The sequence below is a fragment of the Curcuma longa genome, chromosome 11 (genome assembly GCF_044706935.1).
Source record: "Curcuma longa cultivar G26 ecotype Majalengka, Jawa Barat chromosome 11, ITB_CL_G26_1.1, whole genome shotgun sequence".
NCBI classification, from domain to species: Eukaryota; Viridiplantae; Streptophyta; class Magnoliopsida; order Zingiberales; family Zingiberaceae; genus Curcuma; species Curcuma longa.
In genome coordinates this window covers 3,923,045-3,937,191 of record NC_133871.1, presented here as the reverse complement: position 1 = coordinate 3,937,191, position 14,147 = coordinate 3,923,045, and the positions used below count along the sequence as shown (strand labels likewise).

The following is a 14,147-nucleotide window of genomic DNA, read 5'->3' as shown; positions in this document are numbered from 1 at the left end:
ACTCTCTAGTAGATAATCTGATAGTATCTTAGTTTTTGTATACTGTAGATGATTTTCTCTATAATAAAAAGTGAGAATAAGAATATTGCCTCCGGAACATGAGTGAGTTGGTTAGTACAAGAGAGATTTACTGTAGTGGATAAGGATCGAATTTTGATAAGAGAAATGATACTTAACATGAAAAATCTCAACATGAATGGAACATGACACTCACATTGGTATTGAGTTCCACTGACATGCAGCGGGATCCACTGCATGTAGTTATGAATGTCATGCTCCATTCATGTTGAATTTTTATGCTAAGTATCATTTATCTTTTGATAAAGTTGAGGTAATATCCTCTCTGTAGCGATCAACTGTAATTTTTTGATTTATTTTTTTATAGATGATTATGGAATTGATCATGTGGGGCTGTTGAGATGGCGGATTCCATATTATTATTATTATTATTATTATTATTTTTTTGTTGTTGAAGAGAGTAAGAACATTGTGTAGGGGCATTTCAAATATTTCAAAAATTGTCGGAGCATTTTGAGATTTCCCTCAAGTTTATATATTCTCACCTCCGGTGACTCGACGCGGTCCCGATCGCGACGCATGGCGACGGTGAACTCGATGCTGTCGGTGCCGGACAAGAAGACAACCGTCGTTGACCTCTACCGCCCGCTCCGCCACTACATCGCCGTCACCTATAGCGAGAACGAGGCACAGGAGGCAGAGGATGACCTCAACGCCGTCCGGCAGCTCCGCCTCGACCTCGAAAAGCCCATCGAAGCCGCCGCCTCCGATCTCCGTCGCGATCTCCTCCTCACCTACTACCGCGCCCTCGCCTCCATCGAGCCCCGCTTCCCCATATCTCCCGATCCCACCCACGTCCACTCCCTCACCTTCACCTGGTTCGACGCCTTCAAGCCCTCCAAGAAGGTTGCGCAGACGTCCATACACCTCGAGAAGGCGGCAATCATTTTCAATCTAGGCGCCGTCTACAGCCAGATCGCCCTCTCGTCGAACCGCACAGACGCTGCGGGCCTCAAGCAGGCCTGCAACGCTTTTCAGAGCGCGGCAGGGGCGTTTGCCTATCTCCGGGATAACGCGGCTGCTAGGGTTTCTTCCACCGGTGGGGCAACCCTTGATATCTCAGTGGAATGCGCCTGGATGCTGGAGAAGCTAATGCTAGCGCAGGCACAGGAATGCTTCTTTGAGAAGGTTATTGGGGACGCCAAGCCCCCAGCACTCTGCTCCAAAGTCGCGCGCCAGGTAACAAGAGCTTGCGGTTTATTGTGCTTTGCCCTCCCATTGTGCATTTTAATTGTTCTTGCTAGGTCCTCGCTATTGTTGCTTTCGTCGATCAAAATATTCGTTAGTTGCGGGTTTAATTTGCTTCTTTGTAAAAATAAATATATGTTTTGTTTTCCCCCTTGCAAATTTCTAATTCAATTTAATCAAATGATTATGCCAACTAAATCATAGTAACTACCTAGTAAATTATCATAGAATGTCCGCTCTATTTCTGATTCCCTATATGATTATCTAAATATGGTTGTTGAAATGTTTCTGGAAGTTGATATTCTTTGATCATTTTTCTAAATATTTCTTTCTTTCTTTTCTTTTCCTAGATATTGTATGTTATCCTAGAATTCTTACCAAAAATGCAAACTTTAATCTGATTGTTCCATGTCAGAGACTCACAAACAGCTAATTTTGCTCCCAAAGCTCGAATGACGAATTTGGCTTGCTTGATGTTCTGCTCACTTAAAGTTATTTATTTGTTTTCACTCATTTAAAATTTGCTTGCAAATTTCTGTTGATTTGATCCCTGGGCCTTTTTCTAAACAAAGCAGTGTCTCTGCCACTAAGCCAATGAAATATTTGATAATTCTCTCAAAATTTTAATATTACTCTGTGATTACTTTATACTATCATACTAGGTTGGCCTCTACTATGAGGAAGCTTATGCTGCGCTCAATTCGCCACCACTCAACCAGCACTTTGATCGTTCTTGGATAGCTCATGTGCAATATAAGGCAGCGCAATTTTATGCAGAAGCTAGCTATAGATGCTCTTTGGATCTTCATGATAAGGAAGAAATTGCCGAAGAGATTTGTCGGTTGAGGACTGCGATAAATGCCCTTGCTGATGCCAAGAAATATTCAAGGGGTGTTGCCCAACCTTTGCTTGATGCTGTTAACAAACTGGAGACCAAAATGACCAGTAACCTGGAGAGAGCTATTAAGGAGAACGAACAGGTTTATCTCATGCGGGTTCCCGATGCAAGTTCTTTGGTTGCTTTGCCTGCAGCCTCTCTTGTCAAGCCAATGCCATTGGCAGAAGTTTTAGATGCTAGCAAGGAGGGACTATTCTCAAGGCTTGTTCCAGACAACAGCACAAAGGCTCTCTCTAAGTACACAGACATTGTTGATGACATTATTCGGACTCAAGCAGAGAAGTTACAGCAAGCCAGTGAGATTGCAAGAGTTAGACTCAAAGAAATGGATTTACCAGATTCTATCTTAGCATTGGAAGGTAGCTTTGATTTGCCCTTGGATCTCAAGGCGGATGTTGAAGCACTTCAGATCAGGGGTGGTTCCTCTGGGCTGGAAGCTGAGTTACAACAACTCAAAGATTTGAGGAGAGTTAATCAGGAGCTTTGTATTGAGATTGAAGAGTTACTCAACAAGGAAGCTGATGAGGATGCACATTTTCGATCCCTATTTGGTACAAAGTGGAATAGACCTCAATCAAGTATCCTGACAAAGGGTTTGCAGGACAGACTGAACAAATTTGCTGCAAACATTAAGCAAGCTATCAATAGTGATTCAAGGATAGAGAGGGCTGTCAGAGACAATTCCAGTCAGTTGGCAATCTTCGACAACAAGCCGGTATGTAGTTGTTTTCAGAAGGCAATATCTGTTTATAGAAACTTGGTTACTTATCAAGAATTAGGATTTTTGAATGGTCTGTTCAATAAAAAAACAAAAATGATGACCTTGTACTCTTTTTATTGAAGCTGAGTGCTGACATGATGTGCTTGATGACTTTTAAGTTTAACTTGAGTGACAATGCCATTTCATGGTTAAGACATGATAAACAAAAATCCTTTGTATGACATTTTTGAGACAATGATATAATAGACACCTGATTTTTCTTTTTTTTTGTTCTCTTCAGGTTCTATTCATGACATAATAACATACTAAAGGAGCAATAAATTGATTTCAGTGCCTAAAATTGTGTTCTCTGTGTTATTATCTAGCAAAGCTTGGTTAATGGTTTTAATAGTGTCTGACTTTTATGTATTTAACCTCATGCAGATCATAGGACCTTGTGCTACCCTTTCTCTTTGGTTTTTCCATATCTTTTATAATTATTTTCTGGAATAATAATTGAATCTTATGCGTAACAAAGATTTTGTTGCTCTTCATTTATTTTGGACAATAAGCCTTGGCTCCATGATCAAGATGCTCCTTTCCTATCCAGCTAACATGAATTCATGTTTTGGAAACTTGTCTGCTCAAGACTAAGTGTGTTGGTCCTCCCTGAACCCCCTACATTTTTGACAAACTAGTATATGCCACCTTTATAAGTATTCTTTTATTTGCAATGTAATTGATCCGTTTCCTGTGCCTAGTAAACTGACAATTTGAATAATATGACAGATCGAATCTGCAATTCCAAATCTTGCAAGGCCGATAATGTCTCTCGATGGCAATGGAGATGCTATAGTAGGAGCACTGAAACAAAGCTTGGTAATGTATTCATTGATATCTCATTTTTGTTTGGCTCAGGATACACAACTAAGTGTGAACTAGAATTGTTAAGAGTTGGTTCCTTTTTTTCTCTATTTTTTGCTTAAGCTCCACGGTGACTAATGAATTTTCTGTAACTTTAATATCTTTAATGTATTTTATTTGTTAATTTATTAATTGGTAAGAGTTTAGTTAAAATAAACTAAAAACTTAAATTGTGAAGACAATCTTTATGAACTATAGGTTTTAATCTGAGAAGAATCAAGAATGAATATATTAAATGCACGTTCCTCAATATAGAAGAAAAACACAAAGAAATATTTAGATAAAAAATTCTGCAAGTATTTGAGACATGTTGGATCAATTATTCTACAATAAGGATGAACATGGCGGGATTCATAATGATATCATCCATAGGATGGATATAGGTGGGTGATTATAATGGAAATGAGCTTTTGATTTTTCTTTTTGAAAAACATATAATAACTATTATAATAGAATATTTTTTAAAAAATATTTTGCACTTTATTTTCAATGAACTAATTATTCTATCATAATGGTATAGATGCTATATTAAATTAAACCAAGATAGTCTAAGTATAGGAAGTACAATGTGTTCAATATCACATATTGTTTATTTGCAAAGTGATTTTAGTGTGTACAAATACCTATTGTAATGAACTTGCAGTTATAGCATATAAAAGGTACTATTGTAAATAGCTTATGCATTTTCAAACAACTAAACAACATAACTATAAATTGTATTTGTAGTATTTGCATCACCTACAACTCACATTGTTAGGCATTCTAATTAATAAGCGACCAAAGGGTCCCTAATTGACCTTGTATTAATTCTAATAGCATAGACGTATTGTAGCTAAATTATAAGATAAGATTCACATAGCTCCGTCCGTGGGAATTCCCCCGACCCCTAGGTGGTTAATTAGGACTACACAGTTCGACTCTAGACCTGCAGGCTACTAACCTTGACAACTTGTTATAGGTGGTTAATACACAGTACTATAACACAACTTGTTATATTAAACAATATAGTTTACATTATGTAAATTGGTAGTTTAATTTCCATATAGTGCACCCTAAACAGTTGAGACTCATGGCTTCCTGTCATATTCTTGCCTGACTTCCCTTTTTGTAATTATTCTGTTCTGCTTGCAAGTTGAAGAATTGTAGCTTCTGTAGATTTGTTCTGTTATCTTTTGGTTACAGCAACATTTTGCCTAAGAATTTCATTTTTGTACCAGAGGCAAATAGAGAATCTAGGTGCTCAGAGGGCTGGTCTGGAAGATATGTTAAAAGATATGAAGAGAAAGGTTAGCGTTGTTTGTTTCGAGTATATCTTTCATCTAGTATCTTGATAACGTGCCTACCTGATCTAATTCTATGGGCAGACAGCATGAATCATTGTCTTTTTGAATTATATTTCAGAGGTTTTAACTTAGATTCTCTTTGACATCTATTACCTGGTGCATCACGCCATCACCTACTGTGGTTTCTCCTAGGATTTTAGAAAAGATTCATTTGAAGGTAGAAAAGTAGGGAGGTGGTGGAAACTGGAAATTACTATCACCATTTCATCATATCACAATGATGAGCTAATATTTTAGCAAATCTTTTGAAAGAATTAATGTTTGTTACTTTGGGTAGCTTTCTTTACATATCTAGATACATTTTTACCTGTTTGCAAGGGGCTAAAATTGCATAATGCATATCAGTATTGTTACCAGCCTGGTCTGATTTGGATAATTTTCTCATATAGCATGCGATATATCATGCTTACATACACTCATGCTAGTACCTCTAGGTGATTCTTCTTCCAATGTTATGAATAGTAGGGTGTCCAAAACCATGAATATCTAGATCTTGCTACAGTCAAGTCAGGCACTGATTTTTTATGGATTATAAAATACACTTAAGCCTTTATGTTTCTTTCACGTAAAGAATAAAGGATGTGAAAGTACAAATTAAAATACAGACTGATTATCATAAACATTCTATAATTCTTTGAAGTTCATTGTTTTTCATTGATAGATGATATTAACATCATCTGATATATCAACTGGAAGCTTTTAGTATTGCTTCAACTTTCCTTCATTTGTTAGGCCTTTACTATTATCAAGATAAGAGATGCCATTTATAGTATTTTTTTTATGTGCATGGCTAAGAAAACTATAGTTCTATCTCCAGCTGGAAATTTCATGAAGCCTATCTCTTTTTGTAAAAAAATGGTTTATATTAGATGGGTGTTTCAGAAATTCCATCTCAATCATGTAATACCTAAGACACGAGCAAGAGAAAAAAATGCAATCTACTATTTGAATAATTATGTGAATGCAGAAAGTATATTTTCCAAAACTTCTAGGAAAGCTGCTACCTTAACTTCATGCTTGAAGATGGTAATCTGTGTTATTCTATGACTATTTATGTTCATATTACCAATTTCAACCAATAAATAGTAGTAAATAAGTATATAGTAGAAACAAAAAGAGTGAGAACTACAATTGAGAGAAAGGAGTAGGTAAAAGTATGAGAGTTGTTATCCCTGAGATAGTGTCGAGAGAGACTAAGGCAACATAATTAAGAGACAGGAGGAGTGATATTGAAAGAAATAGAGAAGGTGCAGAAGATTCCATTCTAAACAATAAATTGAGAGAAATCTGAAAAAAAAATGAAAATGGAAAAATTGAACTGCTAAAATTTGCCACCATCAACTGTCATTGTGAAAGAAGCTGCTGCTGCTGATAGTTTTTTGATGAAATGTGTCTCTTAAAGAGAGCATTTTCCTCAAGTTTTTTTACTTTTATTTTTACAAATAAAAACTAAAGCCCATACTTTTATACAGATAAGAAAAAGTGTTTGCCTATGTTTTCATAGTTTCAGTTATCCACTTAATTGAGTTGAATTTTACTTTTTATAGTGGTTGCTTAAGTTTTATGTTTTTTCTTTTCCAGAGGGGCGACTGCTTTATCATGATTCACTTCCTATTACCTAATTAATCTTGTGCAAAACTTAAGCCGCTTACTTCCCTAGCTTGGTCTTAAGCTCTTAGCACCTAAATAGGCAAGTACAATTTTGACATTGCCTGATAACATATAAGGGATAGACCATCATTCCAAAATGACGGCTGTTTTGGCATAACACAAGTCTGGGCACATAACTAACTTAACCCATCAGTTATCTTAAAGTCTTAAACCTGCTAGCAAGGAAAGCAAGCAAAACATGTTGCTTGGTATCACCCCACTAATTAAATAGCACAGTATACTAATTAAAACAGGCCTCCTAATTCCTTTGGTTATTGGGATGAGGTTCTACTGAGAAGTTCCTTCTATATATCAATGGTCATGAAAGAGAACTGATCAAAATGCTGCCTTGTTATTTGAAGCATATTAACATGATCTCTGGTTGGTTTCCCTATAGTTAGTTTCCTTGATTTTATAGGAGATGACAATGCATTGAACTAAGAAAGTTGGCATGAAACAAACTGTTTTTCAAATGTGTTTTTCATTTCAGTTTTCTACGACTTTGATTTTAGGATGATATACTACCAAAGATGATGGCAAGCACTGGATCACAAGAAGATCTCTTTAAGAAGGAGATATCTAAGTACGATCAGATTTGTGAAGAAATTGTTCAAAATATTGAGGAACAGGACCAACTGTTGCTTCAAATACAGGTATACAGACTTGAAATCAGCTATTGAACTATCCATAGAGCGACTTGATGTTAATGTTTGATACCTGTGCGTGGAATATTCTTTGTTTCACTGCAACCATGTTTTTTTTCTCTCTCCATATCGCTTGAAGAACTTAGAATGGTTTGCTTTCTCGTCTTTATACAGGCACAAAATGATGAGTTCTCTGCTGTGTTTAATCTCGAAGACTACAAAGGTATTTACCCTTTAACGTTACTTGCTTTTCAAATGAGATTGTGTGTTTAGTATATCAGATTGTTCTTTTTCTAAGATGAACTCTACCATATATCTTACTATGAATAAAAATTGTTCCATGATAAACTTTCTTACATTGGGTTAAAATGCTATGCTTCAACAGCTGCTCGTGAGAAGAGCTTCAAACAAATCTCTACTGCAATAGCAAAATATCACGAAATCAAGGAGAATATCAGTGAGGGTTTGAACTTTTATGTTACTCTTCAGGTACTCTCTAGCTTGAAGTGCTTTTCTGTGGTGTGGTAAAATCTGCTCGTTTTTGCGTCCTTTTTATTCTAGTATTTAACCATAAAAAAACTCATTTACTGGACGACTAAAAACTTCTGTTACTGATGCATTAACCTTAAGTGCCTGATGAGCCAGCTTTCTGCATTTTATCGTCTCGCCACAACCGAAGCAATCTTCAATGTGTTCCTTTGACAGGATGCAGTAACAAATATAAAACAGCAATGCAGCGATTTCGTGATGACCAGAAACATTCAGTGCCGAGAAATGGTTGAGAATCTCCAGAGGCAGTCCAATAGTCATCCACAATCTGCTCCTCAGAGTGCTCCACCGCATGTCGATCAACCTGGTTATTCTCATCTCTATACATCTTATGCATACCCTGGGCGGCGCGGATCTTACTATCTGCCTCAGCAGCAGGCGAATCCAGCTCCTCCACCACCATATACAACGCCATCTCCTTATCCTCCACCGAATCAAGGAAGCTACTACAGACCTCAGTGAAAATTTCGTATGTGGTTTGTGCTCATTTGTTCTCTGTAATGCCATCTTTAAATCAGTATCAAGGAGGATGTCTATATGATTCATGCCTTGTGCATATGGATTGTTTAATTGTCCTATACAAATTGTGGATATCTTAGAGCCAGGAATCTGGTGGAAAACAAAGTTTGTAGAATAAATTGGTTTTGTACCTGTTTTGTTTCCAATTAATACATGCACATATTTTGTTTTATTAATAAATTGATGGGTGGAAAAGAAAAGAAAATATTTTGGGACAATGAACCTGGCCGCCTGGCCGGTGTATTTTGATGTCATGTGATAAAGAGTCCGAATTCCGAAATCTTTAATTTGTAGGGACCAATATGAGTATTTACCTTGTTTGTTTATCCCGGTTTATATTTTTCATTTTTTTTCTGGACCCTAAAAAATCGATCGCCAGAATTGCAGCGCCTAGATGTCCTCCGCCGGAAGCACCGGCTCCGCCGCCGAGAAGCGCTATTTCTGCCACCAGTGCAACCGGACCTTCACCTTCGTCGGAAGCGGCCTGGCCTGCGCCCACTGCCACGGCGAGTTCGTCGAAGAGCTCGACCTCCTGGCATCCAACCCTAGCCCCGATCCCCTCCCCGATCTCGACTTGCGCTTCACCTACGACGAATCCGATGTCTTCGACTCCATCCCTTCCCTATTCTCCTCCATCATCGACTTCGCGACGTCCATCGACGACTCGTCGGCCCCCTTCGCCGCCCTCCGCGACATCATCCAGAGTTTAACCTTCGCTGGATCCGGCGGCGGAGGTCGCCACCTTCTCGGGAACGTCGGCGACTACTTCGTCGGCCCGGGGCTCGAGCAGCTGATACAGCAATTGGCTGAGAACGATCCCAACAGATACGGGACGCCGCCGGCGTCGAAGGCCGCAGTGGAGTCGCTCCTGGACGTCGTGGTTACGGAAGGGCTGTTGTCGATTGATGAGGCCCAGTGCTCGGTTTGCATGGACACGTTCCAGATGGGCACCGTGGTGAAGAAGATGCCGTGTAGCCACGTCTACCACAAGGATTGCATCCTTCCATGGCTGGAGCTCCACAACTCCTGCCCTGTTTGCCGTTATGAGTTGCCGACGGATGACCCTGATTATGAGCATTATAAGGCGCCTCGAACTGTTTCTGGAGAAGTAGAAGGAAATTCCTCAGCGAGTGGAGGAGCAACTGACTTCGAGGATCCTGCATTCGGCACTGATGGATAATGGAAAGTATGGTTCTTTACTACTACGTATTTTGTTTAATTTTTTCCTTTTCTGTGATACATTTATATTTGTCAAATATCCTAGTAGTGGGTCCATTACCTGGTATCAAATATGTTTTTTTTTTCCCACGTAAATAGTACGAGTTGCTGTGCGACCACATATATGTTTTTCCAGAGCTTGGGATAACTCCTTCCCAAAAACTATGGTATTTGATTTTGCATGTCAACATTTTGAAGCATTATCATCCTAATTAATACAAGCACACATGGATGAAAAAAGTTAGGTTAATAGTTTCCTTTTGATATACTATAATATGGAATCTCTCTGTTCTAGATTGCCTTGTCGTTTCTTATCCAAATATGGAGCTTTGTGGTTTTATGGTATCCTAATTAACTCATTTGCTAAAAATGTATTTTAATTTTGATAATCTTTTCCTTTATCCAAAAAAAAATGCTTGAATTATGGAGGCTGGATTTCTCATATCCATAGTGAAAGCATTTCCTTGACAAGTCATCTAATTGGCATTAGCAGTTTAGTTACTTTTCTTAGGTTGATAATTTTTTTTTAACACAATCTCTTTCTTCTGGTGATTGTGATTGTCAAACGAGACATTAATTTTGAATTCTGAGAGTATAATTAGTAATTCTTTAATCTTCTTGGTATGTGGAAAATTTTGGTTGAAATATTCTGGAGCAATCTGATATGATAGCAATCTGCATGGTGTCCAGCTGAAGGAAAGACTAGTATAGTTAATTGAGTAGGAATTTATCATTGTTGTAGTTATTCACTACTTAATATTATGCTTGAAGAATTACTGATTCCATTAACTGATGATGATGAACTTGGCAATTATCTTCAAAAGGAAAAATCTTTTTGGCACCTCCTGCTGAGTCAAAATTGTTCCTGTAGATCTTTGTGCAAAGGAGTAGGGAAAGAGGGCAAATTCAAAAGAAAATAATTCATAATCAGCATAAAATTATCTGATACATTACATTAGGTAAATGATTATCCACTAATTAAGAAAAACGTACTAAACAAACCTGCTACGCCATTGAAGCTGCCAGTCATGAAACTGAGATTGTTCCAACTTTTTGAGGTTGGCTGCTACCCAGAAAAGATACAATAAATTACTGATTTAAGCCTTCTAATAAATTTAATTCCTGCCACATTGTTTATTCCACAAGCAAAAATTGTTGCCATATTTTTACTGACTTTTGCAGACATACTTTGCAGGGGAATGCTTGACTCCATGGGTTGTTCTCACACTATTAAATGTTAATCCTGAAAAAAGATTGATTAGTATGCTTCTTCATTCATACCATCAATAAGATCACTAACAAGTCCCAATTTCTTATACTTAGATTTAATGACATGTTAAATGTGAAAAGAGGATCCTATATTGATATTCCAAAATTATTTTTTTGGAAAATTCTAGATGGTGAATTTATTAGTTAAACTATTTCTAAGGAGATTGTTAGGTTGCATATCTACCTTTGTCTAACGTGGCTGATAGGAATGTTAATTTTGTTAGTCACTCGTGGAAAACACAAAAATATTTCTATGCACAGCTCAAGTTCCCATTTGCATTTGGATCACAATTGATGGATAAAGTGAGATTGCAATCAATGTTCTTATAAATGTATTTTTTTTTTTTAGTTATTTATGAATACCGAACTTGTTACCATATTGATCTGAGTTCTTTATCCATGTATTCTCATTCATTTGAATCTGCTAAGCTAGTTTCTTAGCATATTTAAAAGGTACATGGTGTTATGAGAAATATTTCATTTATCATTATCATAAAGTAGTCTTTGTCTAAACTATTTGGATTGGTTACATTGTTCTTATTCTCTATGTACAACTATTTTTATTATATTATCTAGAATTTTCTTTGCCATTCCTATACCTTTTTATACTTTCAATTCTAATCAATTAAATTTGTCATACTAGGGAATTTCTTGATCTTCTTTGAATATGTTCACACCATTTGAACATAATTTCTACTCATCTTATTACCTTTTGGAATTGCACATAATTTCTCCAGTTAATAATATATTTATCTTATATTTTCTTATTAACCTTGCAAATCCATCTTAGTTTTTTTGTTTGGCTTTGTTACACTAACTTCTGTGTTCTTTCCTGACAAATTAAAATTCTAATTTGTTAAGTATTGCATGTTATACCATAGTCCTTTTTAAGGCCTAAGAGGCACACCTAGATCACACATAATTCTAGTCGATTCAATTTATCTAACTAGTGAATCTCTTGGACTCCATGGAATGTGTCCACATCATTTGAACACAATTTATACTGATCTCATGATTTATTTGAAATACACCTAATTTCTCCTGTTGATAATATTTTTTATCTTATCTTTTCTTAGTAATCTCACAAATCCATCTTAGCTTTTTTATCGGTTGCGTTGACATCTGTGTTGTTTCCTATCAGTCTAAATTTCTAATTCATAAAGTATTGCATGTTATACCAGTCTTAGAATTCTTTTAGGCCTACGAAGCACACCTAGATCACACAAGACTAGAAGTTTCTCTCATTTCCACTATCTATTCTTTTATCTTGTTAATGGCATCAACAATATTCCTTGTTGGATAATAGATTCATGATATTCAAGTCTCAAATGAATTTCATGTCTACTCATCTTAATTGCTTTATAGATTATTAGATTTTTTTCTGTTGCATTCGTCATCATCGTCAAACAATGTTTGTATTTAGTAATGAAAATAATGAACTACATGTTGATCCAATTTGTGGTCTAAAAAGAGTACAGCATATTAGATCATGTTCTTGTATGCATGTTCTCAAACCACTTTCTCAAAATTGCTTCAAAGAATTTCATGCTATTTGAGAAAAAATGGTGCAATGCTTATTTTCTTGATTTGCCAACTTAATTAAATAGTAGACCCATTTTCAATAGAGAACTGAGCCATCATCTGTGTCTATTGATTCTCCTGTTTATCACATTCCTTTGACTTTCAATGCCACAACTCCTTTATACAACAGTGTTAAACCCACAAATTGACAACACAGTTGGCACAAGCAATACTGTTACACAATTGAAGCTCATGGCAATATTTAACTACCATAGCTCGATGGAAGTTATGCAGTCGAAGGGAATGTTGGGAGACTACTTGCAAACATCATATCTATAGACATTTCATAGATAGTAGAAGGCAAACAGACTCTTTATTCTATGGCATTCTCTTCTCCAAGATGACCATAGGAGTTGGGTGGTTTCTCTTGTCTGCAGTGAGTCTAGAACCACTTTCTTCATCTGTGGAACCTATGGTCCATGACATATTCTGATACCACTCAGCACGTAACACCTCTATATATATTGTTATTTTATTACTATGCATGGAAGTCGAATTGCATAATGCTTAGGCACAGAATTTTCTTAACAAATCTGATTCTAAGACTCCGGTTTGTACTTTAGCCCACTTAAACCATCTTTGAAACACGGAGCATGCCCCGAGTTTCTTGATATATATTTTTGTGCTTGTATACATATTTATCTCTTATGCTGCATTAAGAGACATTTTCTCTATAAATTTCTGATTGTAATCTGTATTAGTTTTTATTTCCTTACCCATACATCTGTGATACTCATTTGCTTCCCGATTTATTCTATCTATATTTCTTTTCATCAATTTCTTGATTCATTGGTTTTCAGGATTAGAAGCTTTTGTTTGCCAATTTTATGTTCTTAAACAGTTTGGTTTTCCACAATTTGAGTTCAGTTCACACATTTCATTTTAGTTCACTATCCATTCATTTTCATGTATAAGCAGACAACTGGCTTGTACTCTAGGAATTATCTGCCAAATAACGTGTTACACATATGGTTAAATGTTTGTTGTATGCCATCATGTTTTGTCGACTAATACTCTTCATTGATGTAGGTTCACCTGTGGATGCGTTGGTCAAGCTTGGTCAATTCACCGACAAACTGATGGCGGTTACCTGGAATAATCCTTTTGTTCGCAAAGAGAAAAGTAAAAACTTGTTTCTTTGTTGTTTTGGTGAACGGATGTTGCTAAGAATGCCTTGTATTGAGAAGCAAACTCCTGGGTTGAATGTTTTGATGATTACAGTTTGTCGAACTCAAAGTTCAGAGGCCTAAACATGTCAGTGGCTTAAAAATTGGTTCAGTTTAACCGGGTTGAACTTGGATCCACAGGCCAGTTTTGTTGATTGGCAGTGTATGTTTCCACTTGAACGGTCTAATACCGATCCATGCCGGTTCAACCATGTGGTTTAGTTTTTGAAACGCTGGTCATGAGGTCATGCTTGCTTACCCTTGAGAAGCTTTTGTGCAAATGAGAATGGCAACTTGGCATTTCTTTGCATTTAAGGGGAAACCTCTTCTTAATTCCTTGGATATTTAGCATCAGTTGTGATGTAGGATTCCGTCTTTAGCCCAAAAATTAGAATCAATCTTAAAATACTAGAAATTATG

General features: G+C 36.7%; 2 protein-coding genes across 2 annotated transcripts; both read left to right on the top strand.

The window, feature by feature from the left end:
* Positions 1 to 597: 597 nt before the first annotated feature.
* LOC141841232 (vacuolar-sorting protein BRO1-like) lies at positions 598 to 8,673 on the top strand. The gene is made up of 8 exons (XM_074729374.1): positions 598 to 1,257; positions 1,929 to 2,879; positions 3,654 to 3,743; positions 5,006 to 5,074; positions 7,294 to 7,434; positions 7,600 to 7,648; positions 7,811 to 7,914; positions 8,131 to 8,673. Exons 1-8 carry the CDS (start codon positions 598 to 600, stop codon positions 8,434 to 8,436), a joined length of 2,370 nt encoding a protein of 789 aa, XP_074585475.1. The 3' UTR covers positions 8,437 to 8,673.
* Positions 8,674 to 8,840: 167 nt separating this feature from the next.
* On the top strand, positions 8,841 to 13,831 carry LOC141840451 (E3 ubiquitin-protein ligase RING1-like). The gene is made up of 2 exons (XM_074728439.1): positions 8,841 to 9,679; positions 13,591 to 13,831. The coding sequence occupies exon 1, from the start codon at positions 8,888 to 8,890 to the stop codon at positions 9,671 to 9,673; it is 786 nt and encodes a 261-aa protein (XP_074584540.1). The 5' UTR covers positions 8,841 to 8,887; the 3' UTR covers positions 9,674 to 9,679; positions 13,591 to 13,831.
* Positions 13,832 to 14,147: the final 316 nt, after the last annotated feature.

Excerpts from the sequence above, each read along its gene's own strand:
- LOC141841232 (XM_074729374.1), top strand. The coding sequence starts at position 598 with ATGGCGACGGTGAACTCGATGCTGTCGGTGCCGGACAAGAAGACAACC. Across the intron at positions 7,435-7,599 it reads AACTGTTGCTTCAAATACAG|GCACAAAATGATGAGTTCTC; the intron begins GTATACAGACTT and ends GTCTTTATACAG. Across the intron at positions 7,915-8,130 it reads ACTTTTATGTTACTCTTCAG|GATGCAGTAACAAATATAAA; the intron begins GTACTCTCTAGC and ends TTCCTTTGACAG.
- LOC141840451 (XM_074728439.1), top strand. The coding sequence starts at position 8,888 with ATGTCCTCCGCCGGAAGCACCGGCTCCGCCGCCGAGAAGCGCTATTTC.